Genomic DNA, 13,972 nt, shown 5'->3' on the forward strand with positions numbered 1-13,972 from the left:
TCTCGCTGAGTGTTGTCTCCGAGAGATATACGAGCACTGTTCCATTCTTCGCCACAATTCTCCTAGAGGTAGAGTCACAATGTTGAGCACATTCTACAATCAGCTCGTAGCATTGCACTGTGGGAGGAAAACCAGCTGCATTTATGATCCCACTTTCAATTATCTTCTTGGCTGTAGTTGTAGGTTCATTTATATATGATGGGTGTCAGAACTTCTTGGTGTTGAACTTCCCGAGATTGGTGTCTCCAACTTTGCTGCAATGCGACGTGATCCAGCTTTCGAATGCACCTCCCTTCAAGTCTTCCATGATGAGTGCTTGGCGGGAGACGGTCTTGTTTGGTTTGGGAGCTGCCATCTTTCACCTATGAGAGATATGCAAGCTAGAATAGTGGCGAAATATTGAAGCCCACTTATGAAATGAAATGAAATGAATCTTGCATGAAATTAATTGCTAAATAAGACTGATTTACTCATTAGATGCATTAGGGAGGTCTAATTTGCCTAACAAAATGATAATCAGACCTAAATCAGACCTGCTCCTGACTTTTGCATCAGTCTAAATGATGCACTTACTTCTTGTTGAGACATGGACCAGCTAGGACTCGAACCTAAGACCTTCCATATGCTGCTGGAGTGCTCTACCGCTGAGGTACTGGCCCCTCTTGGACCAGTCCATCGTCGGTTCGGGTGTGGCTTATTTTCAACACCAACAGCCCCCCTTAAGCCACACCTCTCGTGTGCTTGGGGCTCCTAGCCTGGACCTGGCTCTGATACCATGTTGAGACATGGACCAGCTAGGACTCGAACCTAAGACCTTCCATACGCTGCTGGAGTGCTCTACCACTGAGCTACTGGCCCCTCTTGGACCAGTTCATCGTCGGTCTGGGTGTGGCTTATTTCCAACACCAACACTTCTGATTTCTAATATTTGAGCTCAAAATCTAATTAATGATATGGATGCTGATGCTCAAGAGTTCGCTGTCTCCTTAATTCTTTGCTGCTGAAGGATGAAATTCGCCCTCCAATCTGCTAAGATTCGCCTTTGCAAGGATGATATCACTGCTTCTTGGGGTAAATTCGCCTTGCTAATGATTAAACTCGCCTCTCTTAATGAACTTTGCTGATCTGCACTTGAAATTTGCTAACCGCTGATGGTGAAATTCGTTATGCTGCCTGCTGATGAAATTTGCTCAAGAAAGGAGGAATAATTTGATTGATTTGATGGTAAAATGAAATGATTCTAACTCCCTCTTATAGGCGATCAAGGTGAAAATTATGTCTTTTCCTATGAAGGCCGACTTGGCTAAATAAAAATAAAATAACAAATTGCCTTAGCCGACTTACCTCTTGATTAATTTCAAATTTTATTTTGAGCGCTAAAGTAATGTTTAGTTAAATGCATTGTAAATCAGTGAAATTCGCTCTGATTTTTAAATTCGTGAAGTTCGCTCTGATTTTTAAACTCATGAAGTTCGCCTTGTAGGGAATTCGATCCATTTTTTCAAATCATGAAGTTCGCTCTCAACCTCTAACTCATGAAGTCGCTCCAAATTCCTCAAACATGAAGTTCGCTCCAATTTTCAAACTCATGAAGTTTGTTTGAGTGAAATTCACTCCATTTCTTTGACTTATGAAGTATACTTGTATGAACTTTGCTCCAAATGCCTCAAGATGAAATTCACTCCAATTTGTCAACTCATGAAGTTCGCTTCAAATTATCAACTTATGAAGTTCGCCTCAAATTATCAACTCATGAAGTTCGTTTGAGTGAAATTTGTTCCATTTCTTTGACTCATGAAGTATTCTTGTATGAACTTTGCTCCAAATGTCTCAAAGATGAAATTCACTCCAATTTGTCAACTCATGAAGCATACTTGTATGAACTTCGCTTCAAATGCCTCAGATGAAATTCGCTCCAATTTGTCAACTCATGAAGTTCGCTTCAAATTGAGTTTGTGAAGTTCATTTCAAACTTAATCCATTCAAGACAAGTGATATCAAACATCCCTCTCTTCTCTTTCAATTTCACTTATGTAGGCTTGCTCATGTGTGCTTATTGATGAAGTTCGCTCCAAATTGTGAAGTCATGAAGTTTGCTCCAAAGTGCAACTCATGAAGTTTGCTCTAAAACGCTAAGTCATGAAGTTCACTCGAGTGTTTGATCATGAAGTAGGTGTTCTCAAATCTGCTTCCCTCCTTTATTCCCAACTTCGCTCATGAAAGCTTGAAGGTGTAGTTTGCTCCAATCTCCTTAAACATGAAGTTCGCACCAAAAGCCCAACTCATGAAGCTCATCTTTGTGTGAGATTCGCTCCAATTTGTGAAGTCATGAAGTTCATCTTTGTGTGAGATTCGCTCCAAAAGTCTTAAGTCATGAAGTTAAAACCTCTGGAAAACTTGGAGACGAAGTAGATTGCAAATGAGTATTTCAATCATTTCGTTGCATATGGTCTCAATCCTTAGACCACCTGGCTCGAACGTTCAAACGCATACTTATAATGCACTCAAGGAAAAATTCGCTCATCTACCACTCATCGTGAAGTGCGGTTTTGAGGCTTAGAGACTAATATGATTTGACATGTAAAAATTGCTTATTTGCATATCACCTTGGTTGTATTGTTAACTAGCAACTTCATAGACCCTTTAGCTGAGCTCCTGATTAACTGACATGACATCCAAACCCTATAAAATCACTCATTTCACCTGTGAAAAGAGGAGAGACTAGACTAAGAGGCTAGGACTTGAAAGAAAAAAGGGGGGTCCCCATTTTGATGGGGCGATGTGTGAAATGGTCACAACACAACCTCTGATAGAATGCAGCACTCTAGGGAATTTTTGCAACTTCACCAGTTGTCTTTTTTGCACTGAAAGCTATTGCACAGATTTTTGTGCTACCATTGAGTGCCTTGAAAGGTTCTGCATACACAACATGCTGCTATAGCTGTCTAAATGTACGACTTATAATTATGAAGAAGTAAAAAAGGTAAAGGAAGTGATATTGAAAATTTTGAATTTAATGATAAGATGACTGAAGGAGTAGCCATTTTCATGTTACCTAGGTTGTTTCGCACCGACATAAGTATATGAACCCCTACCTAATGTTTACCATATTTATATGGCATCAGAAAAATATTGTAGCAGTTATACAATTGGTACGAGTACTTGTCCAATTTAATGAAAAATGTCCTTTGCAATGTAAAACAAACAAAGTTTTGTAGTTTTATCATGACTTTATGCACTGTGATTTTATGTCTAGTCCCACCCGATCAAGATGAGAGGGGAGCCTGTAAGGTCTCTGTAGAAAAACTCATAAAATGGTAAAAACGTCCCTTTCTTAATCAGTTCTGATAACCAGATACGATGAAAGTAGAATAGAAGAGTGCATGCCATCATCTCAAACAATCTTTAAGTGGCAATACTATAGATTACTTTTGACTAATCTGAAGATAAGGAATCTTGAGGATTTGTCCACTGAAAAAATTGAAGATATCAATTCAAAGAGAAATAAAGAATGCAATAGATGACTGTACCCAATCAACTTCTTAAACTATATCATTTTTGTCTGTGCCACCATCAAGGTCAGATTTCAAAACAAATTGACCAATATTTTTCATCTCTGTTACCCACCAGTTGTATAATATTTTTCTCTTGTAAAATGCATGTCTACAATTAGAATAGCTAGAGTTTGATGGATGCTAGAAATTGACCTACATGGTCTAATGACTTTCTGCTCTCATATTGTTATGTTGTTGGAGGCCACCCTTTCCTAAATGCAGTCTTTTAGAGTCATGAGGTTCTTGTGAATTTCCTTAAAATTCATTGCTCTTCTGTACTTGCACAGATATCATGGTGGATGCAAAGGATAAATGCACCTGGATGTCCTCCATTGAATCTGTGGTCTCTTTCACTCCCCTTGAGTTTTGTCCTTTATGATTCTCCATCGCAATCTCCACATGATTCTTAATATATCATGCATGGATTCCAATTTGTTAGAGTTACTTGGTATTTGTCCACAAAACTCCAACAGAGCTTTTGCCCTTTCATCCATTGTTTCTTCGAAGTGTCCTATTGGGAATTCCAATGAGTTTTCATCCCTTTTCTGTTTTTTTGCTCTTAAATCAATAGCTTTTAGCCTCAACCTATCAACCCAAGCTTGGAACCAAGTTAGTTAGCAGTCTTGACATGATCTCCAGTGAATTGAATTTTTGTTAATTAATTTGTAGTTCTCGGTTATTTTATCAAAAAAACATTTAGAATTTGGTATCATTTCAACTAGTGACAAAACTGTGGCTCATCTACATATCCTTTAAATGCTTCCCGGCTAGTATTTTACCAGGAACCCTTAATTAGTTTAATCACTAGCAAAAGGCCCTCTCAAACAATGAGGTTTTCCTTATTTAAAGTGATGAAGGCATAAATCCTAGTAAGGTTATGGAAACAGGTTCATCCCTTATTAGAAAAACAAAAAAAAGCAGAGTATGAAATTTCTATTAAGGTCTGTGATTGGTCCACCTCACTGCTTGTCTACGGTTCCTACCTAGTATTCCTATCAAACTACGTTTTATTTTGAGAAAATGTGGCATTTTCACTATTATAGTGGGCTAAGAATTTCTATGTTCAGTTCATGTCTTGCCAATACAATTGTTGTTTTTTAAATTTACTGTAGGTCTTAGAAACACTTACTCTTTCCAAAGCAGGGAACTCTATGATTTGTGAAACAGCCTGTGTTGATTGCATCATTATTTTTTTGCTATGGAGCTTTTAACATTTGCACCTTGGAGAATTATTTTTGCATGGTGTGTCCTAAGTGATATTTTTGTTTCTACATATAGGGACAGAAATGGCTCAGCTGATTTGTGGAGGTTGTCGCACATTATTAATGTATGTTCGTGGTGCAACAAGTGTTCAGTGTTCCTGTTGCCACACAGTCAATCTTGCAATGGAAGGTATATGTTCTAAATTTTATTGCCATGTCTTTCTAAATGTCATATAAGTATGAAGATCTTCAGTGTTTTTATTTGGCCTTTCCATTACAATGTATCAGTTGATTACAATTATTAATTACACGAAGCACTGTCATGGAAACTTCATTATTTCCTTAAATGTATCTGTTATATTATATTTAAATCCGTGTTTATTTCTATTATAGTTTTGTGTGATTGGAAAATAAATACATGGGGCCAACGGTGGCAGCAAACTGGCTGTAAATAGAAAAAGTTTTGAAGGTGCAATAAGACAGATGCATTTTCACTGTTTTTCTTTTATGAAGAATAAATGGAAGAAAGATTGCACACACACGTCTATATGTGCACATACAATCAATTCAAAGAGGGTTGAGGTAGTCTCTTTGAACAAGTTGGAATGATGAATGACCCAAGGTGTAATCCTTTAGAATGAATAATTCTTCAACCAGGGAAACCAGTGAGTAGGAACGTGTACAATAATTTGTTCCAAATTCTTGATTGCTTTTTTATCATTCCATTTTCCAACTATATCTTTTGTTGTTGGTTACATGTCTATTAACTTTAAATGGTTGATAAAATAGAGCTTACTGAACTTTATACAGGATGAGAAACACTCCCTTTTTACGTGAGCATAAGATTCTCTGGAGTCTAATTGTCTAGATCCCATACTACCAGTGGAAATCATATGACGTTACATTGCATTAAGATACATATAGAAAAAAGAAAATGATAGTATAATTTTATTGAGCAGGAGATAATTGTACATTGACACTATATATTTACTCAGGTGGGCAGTTGGTCTATCAAACTCCCTTAATTGCCACTTGACACAGATTTAATTAAAATTTGATGTTAATTATATTGCATCCTAATTATGGTTGTCACAACTTTAATGTGCCATTCATTAAATTTTAATTTGATACATGACTCCTGCTGGTAACTACCTTGCATAGAATGCCTCTTTCTAAGTTTCTGATCAGCCTTCATTGAATTGTCATACATCTCCTTGGATGTGTGCTCTTAGTATCATATATTAGAAACCAGAAGTGAACTTTGTGTTTTGGCATTATAAAAAAATTGCTGGTGACTAATTTTCTGAAAATTTGTTACCTATTTCATTTTCGTTGGTTTCTGAACAGATGCAATCCTTCCTCTTTATGTTTTTGCAGTGTTAGCTAAGTGAGAAGCTTGTGTCTTAAAAGCCTTATCTTCTGTTTTTATTTATTCTACCGAGTTAAGATTTTTGCAACAAACACTTATGACAGTTTTTTTTTGATCCTTCTTCCAATAGTCAATTGAGATGATGACATTGCATTCAAGGATGCTATATGGTGTATTGTGTTTTTCCTCAAAAATCTATCTTTTGTATTCTCTTTTTATTTACAGCTGCAGGTGTCCTGACTTTGTAAAAGTTTTTAAACTCTTCAGGAGGCATTCCTGGAATTTGGTCTATGCTTATTTCAATCCATTTGTTTAGCCCAATATAACTCTTTTGGTATTTCGTAAGCATTATTTTGATGCCATTTTTTTACTTGTTTCCTCTTGAATAGTTTTTGCCTTATTCATTACTTATCTAATGCTTCAACATAATCTTATTTCTCAGGCATATCACAGTTGATTTTTTTACTCATAATTTTTTCTGTTTGGAGTATAATTGATAATAGAAAATGAATTTTATTACTCTTATTTGGTGGAGAGCCCAATGTCACTCATTGGCTAATCTTTGTTTTGTTTGTTTGAAAAATGTATCTGTTATATGGAGAGATTTAGTCTTTGATGTTCCAGTTACCATAATCAGTAGCACCTCTTACCAGGTTGATGGGAATAAAAATTACATTTTCCCTATTAACTCTGTTATCCTCATTCTGGTCCTTTGGTTTAGGCCTGTATCAACTTTCTTCAGTTCTACTTTATTATTCTTTGCTTGTTACAATCAACATCCAAATAAAACTCTCTTTTGTGGATTTTCCATTTTCATTTTGATTTAGTTTGGTGGGATGAAGGAAGCACTGCCCTACAGTTATTAATTGCCCACATTCAAAGCATGGCTTTGGAAGAATTATGCTGCCATCGACTAGACAGTTCGGATGATGCAGGATTGCACCAGGTCTCTTGGTGAATAGCTTTTTATAGTTGACATTAAATAGTGAATAGAATATTTACTTTGAGCTTTTGGGAAAAGGTCCTACCTGCACAGAAATGGTTCATTTGAGTTTAAAATTCGAAGTGAGTATCAAGTGGATATCTATGCATTATCAGTTCTTGTGATATTTAATGTTTGTCCTCTTTTTGTTCATTTTTGCTTTTTTGTGTGTTCATTCTCTTATGTCAGTGAAATTAGCTAGGTGAAAGGCATCTAGAGTTGATGGGTTAAGGCCTTTTTTCTTGCAATCATTTGAATGAAACTCAAGATGGAAAATGCATATAATATGTTATTCTGAAATGTTCTATTGATGTTTATAATAATTTGGCAGTGGACAATGTGCATTTGAAACAGCAAATCAGGTTGCACACGTGAATTGCGGGAATTGTTGTACAACACTTATGTATCCATTTGGAGCACCTTCTGTGAAATGTGCACTCTGTCATTTTGTGACAGCAGTTGGGGTAAGTCAACTTTGAAATTTTAATTCTTTAATTTGTATTTGAGCATTTTTGTTTACTTTGAAACAAGTCCCAATGTGATGCTTAGCATTTTGTTGTTGCAATTGCATTTTTAAAAACCCTGTTATTGGGTTTCATTAATTTCACAACCTTGTTACCCATTGGGACCTGTTTGATGCTTTGATGCGTGTAGATTTATTGTTTCACCATGTTACTTTCTCTCTGCATGTTTGATATCCATGTGAGACTTTTCTTCCTATTTCACTTCTCACTGGCAAGTCTTTGTTTATAACAGATGAACAATATGAGGATGCCTCTTCCAGCGCAAAGGCCTCCTACAGCATCTGTGACACCCCCATCTTCTAGCTCAGTGGTAAGTTTTACTTAGGATTTTGTACCTTCAACTCACTGGTTATATGTAAGAATGTTTAATCTCTGTCAAGCTGTGAGTGGTAAACTGTGTAGTTGGACACGCATGGTTTATGATAGCCACTGGCTTCAGGTCTTGTTTTGATCAAGTATTCATTGTGTTTGACTATTTCTGAATTCTTATACATTAATTTGGGACATATCATTTTTCATTTCTTTTGATTTGCCATTTTTTAGAAGTTCATTCAGAACATAATTCTGAAACATTTGCCAGCTTTATCATTTTTAATTGCTTTTGATTTGCCATGCTTTATAAGGTTGTTCAGAACATGCTTCTGAGATGTTTACCAGCTTCTCTCTCTCTCTCTCTCTCTCTATATATATATATATATATATATATATATATTTTCTTTTTGTAATTTATGATTAAGTTAAGTTACTAATGGCTTACCTGTTTCCATTTGATTCATATGCTGACTTATCTGTTCTGCAACAAGCATGGTGTTAGGTAGTCACCTTATGGAGTTACTAATATGGGCAGAGCATTATACACTACTAAAAGTAAACTATGGAGCAATAAGGGGAAAAGTTAAAGCTTTTTATTGCTGAGTATTCTTTATTCACTTTTAATTATGTTGAATGATCAGGCAAATCTACCTGAGAAAACTATCAAACTCTTTCTGAAACTTGGGTAAAATCTGGATATATTGCAATTAAATACAGGATGACAATTCAAGTCGTTCCTACTGCCTGATTTCTGGACTTCCGAACAGGCACCAAAAGTGCACTTCACCACACCAAAATGCTGAGGCAAAGTAAGTATACCAAAATAGAAAAGAGTGGATTTAGCTACCATCCTGCATCTATTGAGGCTTCCATCTATTGCAACTCCACAAATGTAAGGGATAGTTATATAGCAGATGCAACATCTACATAGAGGCAGCTTCAATCTGAAGTATCAAGACTTAAACGTCATAAAGGGAAGCAATCATAACAGAAAAAGCATTGAAATTTTTCACTAGTTCCTAGTCCTCTCTTACGGCATTTGCCTTAGTGTTCATCACAGTCATTGGTTTTGCAAGCGTTTACTCCAAAGTTATCTATCTGATCTTGACATGAAAGGGGAAGCAGTTTAAAATATCTGCTGCTGGGTTTGATTCATGGGTTGGCCTTAACAACCTGCTTCCAAGCAAACTGGTTACACGCCATTCACGTTTCTAGGGTGTACGCTACCTTAGCTGAGGGCAAACCTCTTGTGAAAATCAAGCAAACACTAAATGTCCAGAGAAGTTCATTCCAGATCCCTGCTGCCAATTACTATGTTATCGCTTCCAATAGTTTTTTCTTTCAGTCCCAACAAACCTGCAGTTGTGTTGTGCAGAATTTTTATATTTGTGTTCATTTCATTTTGTAGGTCCTTAATGATCTTGTGTTGTACTTAAGAGTCTCCATAAGCTATCAACCTCTGTAATAAGATGATCAGGTGCATACATCACCCTTACTGATTTTAACATCCATATTTGCAGACCTTTTTAGGGAGATCTCTGCACCACCTTGAATTTTTTACTTGGTATAAATGATATATGGTTACTTTTCTTTTTCCTGGTCTGCTTTTTTTTTTTTTCAAAATTTTATCCACAAAATGAAGAAGCCGGAAATAGCTTTCTGGAAATTACCATCAATCATGGTTACTGCCTTCCCAAAATGAGAAACTTTGTGAAAATCAGTATTGGAATTCTTGCTATGATTCACAGGGATTGTTGGTGACTTTCCTTTGGAGAACCTTGGGGTTTGCACTTCCAGTGCACAAGGATCCTTGTATGTTCATACATTTCAGGTGGCAGCTTCTATGAGGAGTCTGCGTAATGATCTCAGAATTGCTGGACTGGCAATTGACCCCAACTGATGTGGCCAGACTGGATTGTTAGTGCAGGGGAATTTGTCTTTGGTCACTCTTCTCAAGACACTTAGTGTCACTGCAATGATACCTCTCATATACAATGTCCTTATCACTGCAGGCAATCAACATAAAATCAGCCTGCAGCTCATCATTCTACTTGTGTCTCAGATCCTCAATGTAATATGAATCAAGCAAGAAAGAAATTACATCAATGTCCATGGATGAGCAGCCACACATCTTCTTATCTGACAATTTGAGTGCAATATTTTACCTTGATAATGGGTTTTCTGATCAAGTGCATAAGAGACATTCTCAATGGAACATATCTTCCCATGGAGCAGCTCAAATGCAATTTAGCAATATAACCAATTTTTAAAGCAACAAAAAAAAAACTGGGTACGCATTGTGCATTCCAAAGGACATTTGTATCACCTCAGAATTATCAATATAATTTTCAGTTATTCATGTTCTAAACTACAGCATGTGACCCAATGTTCTGCTTTAGGGGCTATCATGAAATGAGATATGTAGTTCATAGCATAACTAAGATCACATCTAGTGGCCGTAAGGTAGATAAGGCTGTCAACTAGTTGTTTGAATGCTAACTCATTTGCCACAGGTGAATCTGATTTGGCTGATAGTTTCAGCCCTTTCTCTATAGGTGTAGATGAAGGTTTGCATTATTTTATTGTTTTTTTGAGGAGAAAATCGTATAAACCCCCCAGTCCGTTCAAAAATTATACTTGCGGCCATCATGAATAGTAAATGGAAATAAAAAATCCTTGATTTTTGTGGAAAAAAACAAGCAAAACCCTTCCATGATTTTTTGTGGAAAAAAAACAAAAAACCTACAAATTTTTTACCAAAAAAGAAACTAAGCTCTGATACCATGAATTGGTAAATGCATATTAAATTAATGAAGAGAAAAGAATTACATATAGGCAATTACATTACGTTGTTTCTAAACAAAACAATTGAAAGTAAAAAACTGAAATAGAAACTGTCTAACTAACTAATACTAAATGACCATTGAATAATAATTGATAACTCTAATAGTTTATATATAAAGTTGACTGAAGTTGGCATTAATTTCTTTTGACACGTAGTTGGGCGTCTTTGATCCATTGCTTGGCTACCCTTTTCCCATCTTCTGAGTATCTGTTTAATTTTCTACCCTTTAAGATGTTCTTTATCTGGATGTGCTATGCTCAAACCATTTGCCATTTGGTGTTCAATGCCAAGGTCTAAAGTCAAACAAAATTTCAGAGTAAAACACAAAACTCCCCAAGGGAGTTGATCTGTAAAAGGAAAAAATAGAAAAATAGAAAATGGGACTTAAGTGAGGGAAAATATCATCTGTGGAAGTGTAAGAAATATGGTTGGTAAGGTTTCAAATTACATTTTTAGAATTAGGCCCTTGATAGGTCAAATTCTATTTGCTCAAGTTGATTTTATATGACATCTTGGATAGATAAAACTCTTCCGAGTGTTTTCTATGTAAAGTGACACACAAATTTATTAAGGAACCTGTTTTGGTTAAGATAGAGTATCATACCATCAGGTGAATTGCTGAATAAATTTTAATTTCTAAGTTGAAAAAATGTAATTTTGTCCAGGAATTTGTTAATTTTTCGATTCTGCTATCAAATAACATGCATTGATCCAAGGTATGCATTAATAGTGAGTTGAATAATGAAACATGGTTTAAGTTGATTTTTTTGAGAAAACATGCTTCTTTGATTGTTTTCCAGTTTTTCTAGGAGTGGCTGTAAATTAGATTCAAACGTTCCAATATATTCAATTATTTTGTACTAAGGCTTTTTCATGCAATCGAACCCTGTTGCATCCTATAATAAGCTACAAATGTTTTTTAAAAACTTTTTCTTGACATAGCTTCTTTGATCTTGTGTGTGTTTGTGGGTTTCATGCTTTCCTTGTAATTTCACTAATCTCATGGTACTGTAGCATGCCCATTATCAAGTTAATATCTTACCCATTCTTTTCATGGATTTTAGTAAATTCCATAGTAATGTGTTTTTTATTTTTTGTCACATGAGTTCATCACGCAGAGGAAGTTTTTTTCAAATACCATAACTTTTCACTTCACTTTAAATTGATTTAGTTAAGAAACCATTTTGAGAATTCATTTTGCTCACCATTGGTACCTTCCCAAAACATACCGAAGGAAAAGGTTTGTAAGCAAGGTGAAATGGATGCCTTGAACATTAAAATATCACGATATTTAGGTTCATATCATGCAAAGGTGCCTGCTCGAGTGCATTTGAGCTTATTTTGATGAACAAGACAATTTTGGAATATCCTTGAAATATAACGAGTTATTTCTCTTTTTCTTTTTCAGCGTCTACTTTCTGTCTCATGATTTGTGTGGTTTGCAGTCCAGGACTCTTTTTAATTTTTAGATTCTATTATCAAATAACACATTATGATTAAAGGGATACATTTGCAGTGAATTCAACAATTAAACAGCTCTTTATAACTTCAATTATTGAGAAAACATGCTTCTTAAAAATGTGCTTGGTAGGGTATATCTGGTTTGATCATTTTCCCAGATTGTCTTTTAGTGTTTCTAGGATTGGCTGTAAGATATCGTTTAGAGTTCATGTGTCTTCACATAGCTTCTGCTTAGATTTTATCATGCATTCGAAACCTATTGTAGCCTATAATAAGCCACAAAAGTTTTTCAAACCTTTTCTTGACATTACTTCTACGATCTAATGTGTTTATGTGGGTGTTATATTTTCCTCATATAACGACTAATCTCTGTGTTGTAGCATGCCCATTTGATATTTTGCCTGTTTATTTCATATTTATTTGTATTCTTAGATTCTATGGTTCACCATATTTGTCATTGAAAGGTAGAGTACATTTGAGCTTATTTCGATGGACACAACTCAATCTTGGAATATCATTAAAATAAAAAAATCAGTTATTTCTTTTTTTTTCTTTTATGGTCTACTTTTATTCCTCACAATGTTTTATGTGTGGTTTGCAGCCTCCAGAACGATCACAATCTCAAACCGTGGTCGTCGAAAATCCAATGACAGTGGATGAAAGTGGCAAGCTGGTAACATTTGCTATCTATTTTAGGAATACGTGTACTGTATATTTGTCACTTACTGGAATATTTTGTATTATGGATTTTTTTTTTCAAATCATGCAGGTGAGTAATGTCGCTGTTGGAGTTACTACAGAGAAGTCATGATTATGGAAACATCAATAGCCAGTATCTTTTTGGTCATGTGTATGGGATGTCTTAAGAGGTCTAGTTGTTTACCCTCAAATGCACCTCCCATTTTCTTGAAAGTCATACCATTTGATGTCATGTTCCTATCTAGGTTGATCTAGATGTGATAGGAAGACCATGTATTGAGTCCAGTATTGTGGATATTATTATCTAGATTACTATTAGGCGTACTTGTTCCAAATTGGACATCTCGCCCGAAACTAGTTGTATCTTATTATCCATCAGAATATTTGACTCTTAGGGATTCACAGAGGAAGGATAATACAACACTTATTTATGGGTGGGTATGTTAGATATTTGCCACATTCATCAACAGTTCTATTACTGAAGACCATTCAAATGAAGATTTTGTATTCTTTGTATTGTGACATTGTGGATTATTGTGAAGCATGGAACTTGCTTTGTACATTTGGGCTCTATTATGTTGTATTTCAAGCGAGCCTCTGTTAAGAAGCTTCAGCTTACATAAATATTATTGAACAAATTGCATTAATGGATCGCTAACATTTCTGTTTGAGATCAGTGTTAAAAAATGATCCAGCTTTTCATTCATTGATATTATTGAGATCACATCAAAGGAATAAATTCAGGTTAAACAAATAACTAGTTGTCAGTTAATTATGGAATTCAGGACATTTCTTTAACATATTCTGCATATTTGATACAAGTTATGTTCTAGAATCTGAAGGCATGAGGACAATGATTAGAAGGTTTCTGTTTCTGCTGGCTGATATCTTTATTGGAGCTTCAATATACTGGCAAAAAAATTACTTTAAAGCAGGATTCAAAATTTGCTCTTGCATCCTTAGTTGGAAAGCAAAGCTGACGCTTCCCATGGTTATAGTGGAAATGGCCTTGCTTATATTGCAT

The 13,972-nt window shown here is 35.4% G+C and overlaps 1 protein-coding gene across 2 annotated transcripts in view; it reads left to right on the forward strand.

Moving 5' to 3' along the window:
• The window catches only part of LOC131051463 (protein LOL1), a 75,453-nt gene extending 61,834 nt beyond the window's left edge, over positions 1-13,619 (forward strand). For both annotated transcript variants that reach the window (XM_057986015.2, XM_057986016.2), the window contains 5 exons: positions 4,833-4,946; positions 7,462-7,571; positions 7,864-7,941; positions 12,851-12,922; positions 13,019-13,619. In XM_057986015.2, coding sequence (XP_057841998.1) covers positions 4,833-4,946; positions 7,462-7,571; positions 7,864-7,941; positions 12,851-12,922; positions 13,019-13,060 — 416 coding nt within the window. In that variant the 3' untranslated portion in view covers positions 13,061-13,619. The remainder of the gene's footprint in view (positions 1-4,832; positions 4,947-7,461; positions 7,572-7,863; positions 7,942-12,850; positions 12,923-13,018) is intronic.
• The last annotated feature ends 353 nt before the right edge of the window (positions 13,620-13,972 follow it).

Source organism: Cryptomeria japonica, chromosome 7 (assembly GCF_030272615.1).
Source record: "Cryptomeria japonica chromosome 7, Sugi_1.0, whole genome shotgun sequence".
NCBI lineage: Eukaryota > Viridiplantae > Streptophyta > Pinopsida > Cupressales > Cupressaceae > Cryptomeria > Cryptomeria japonica.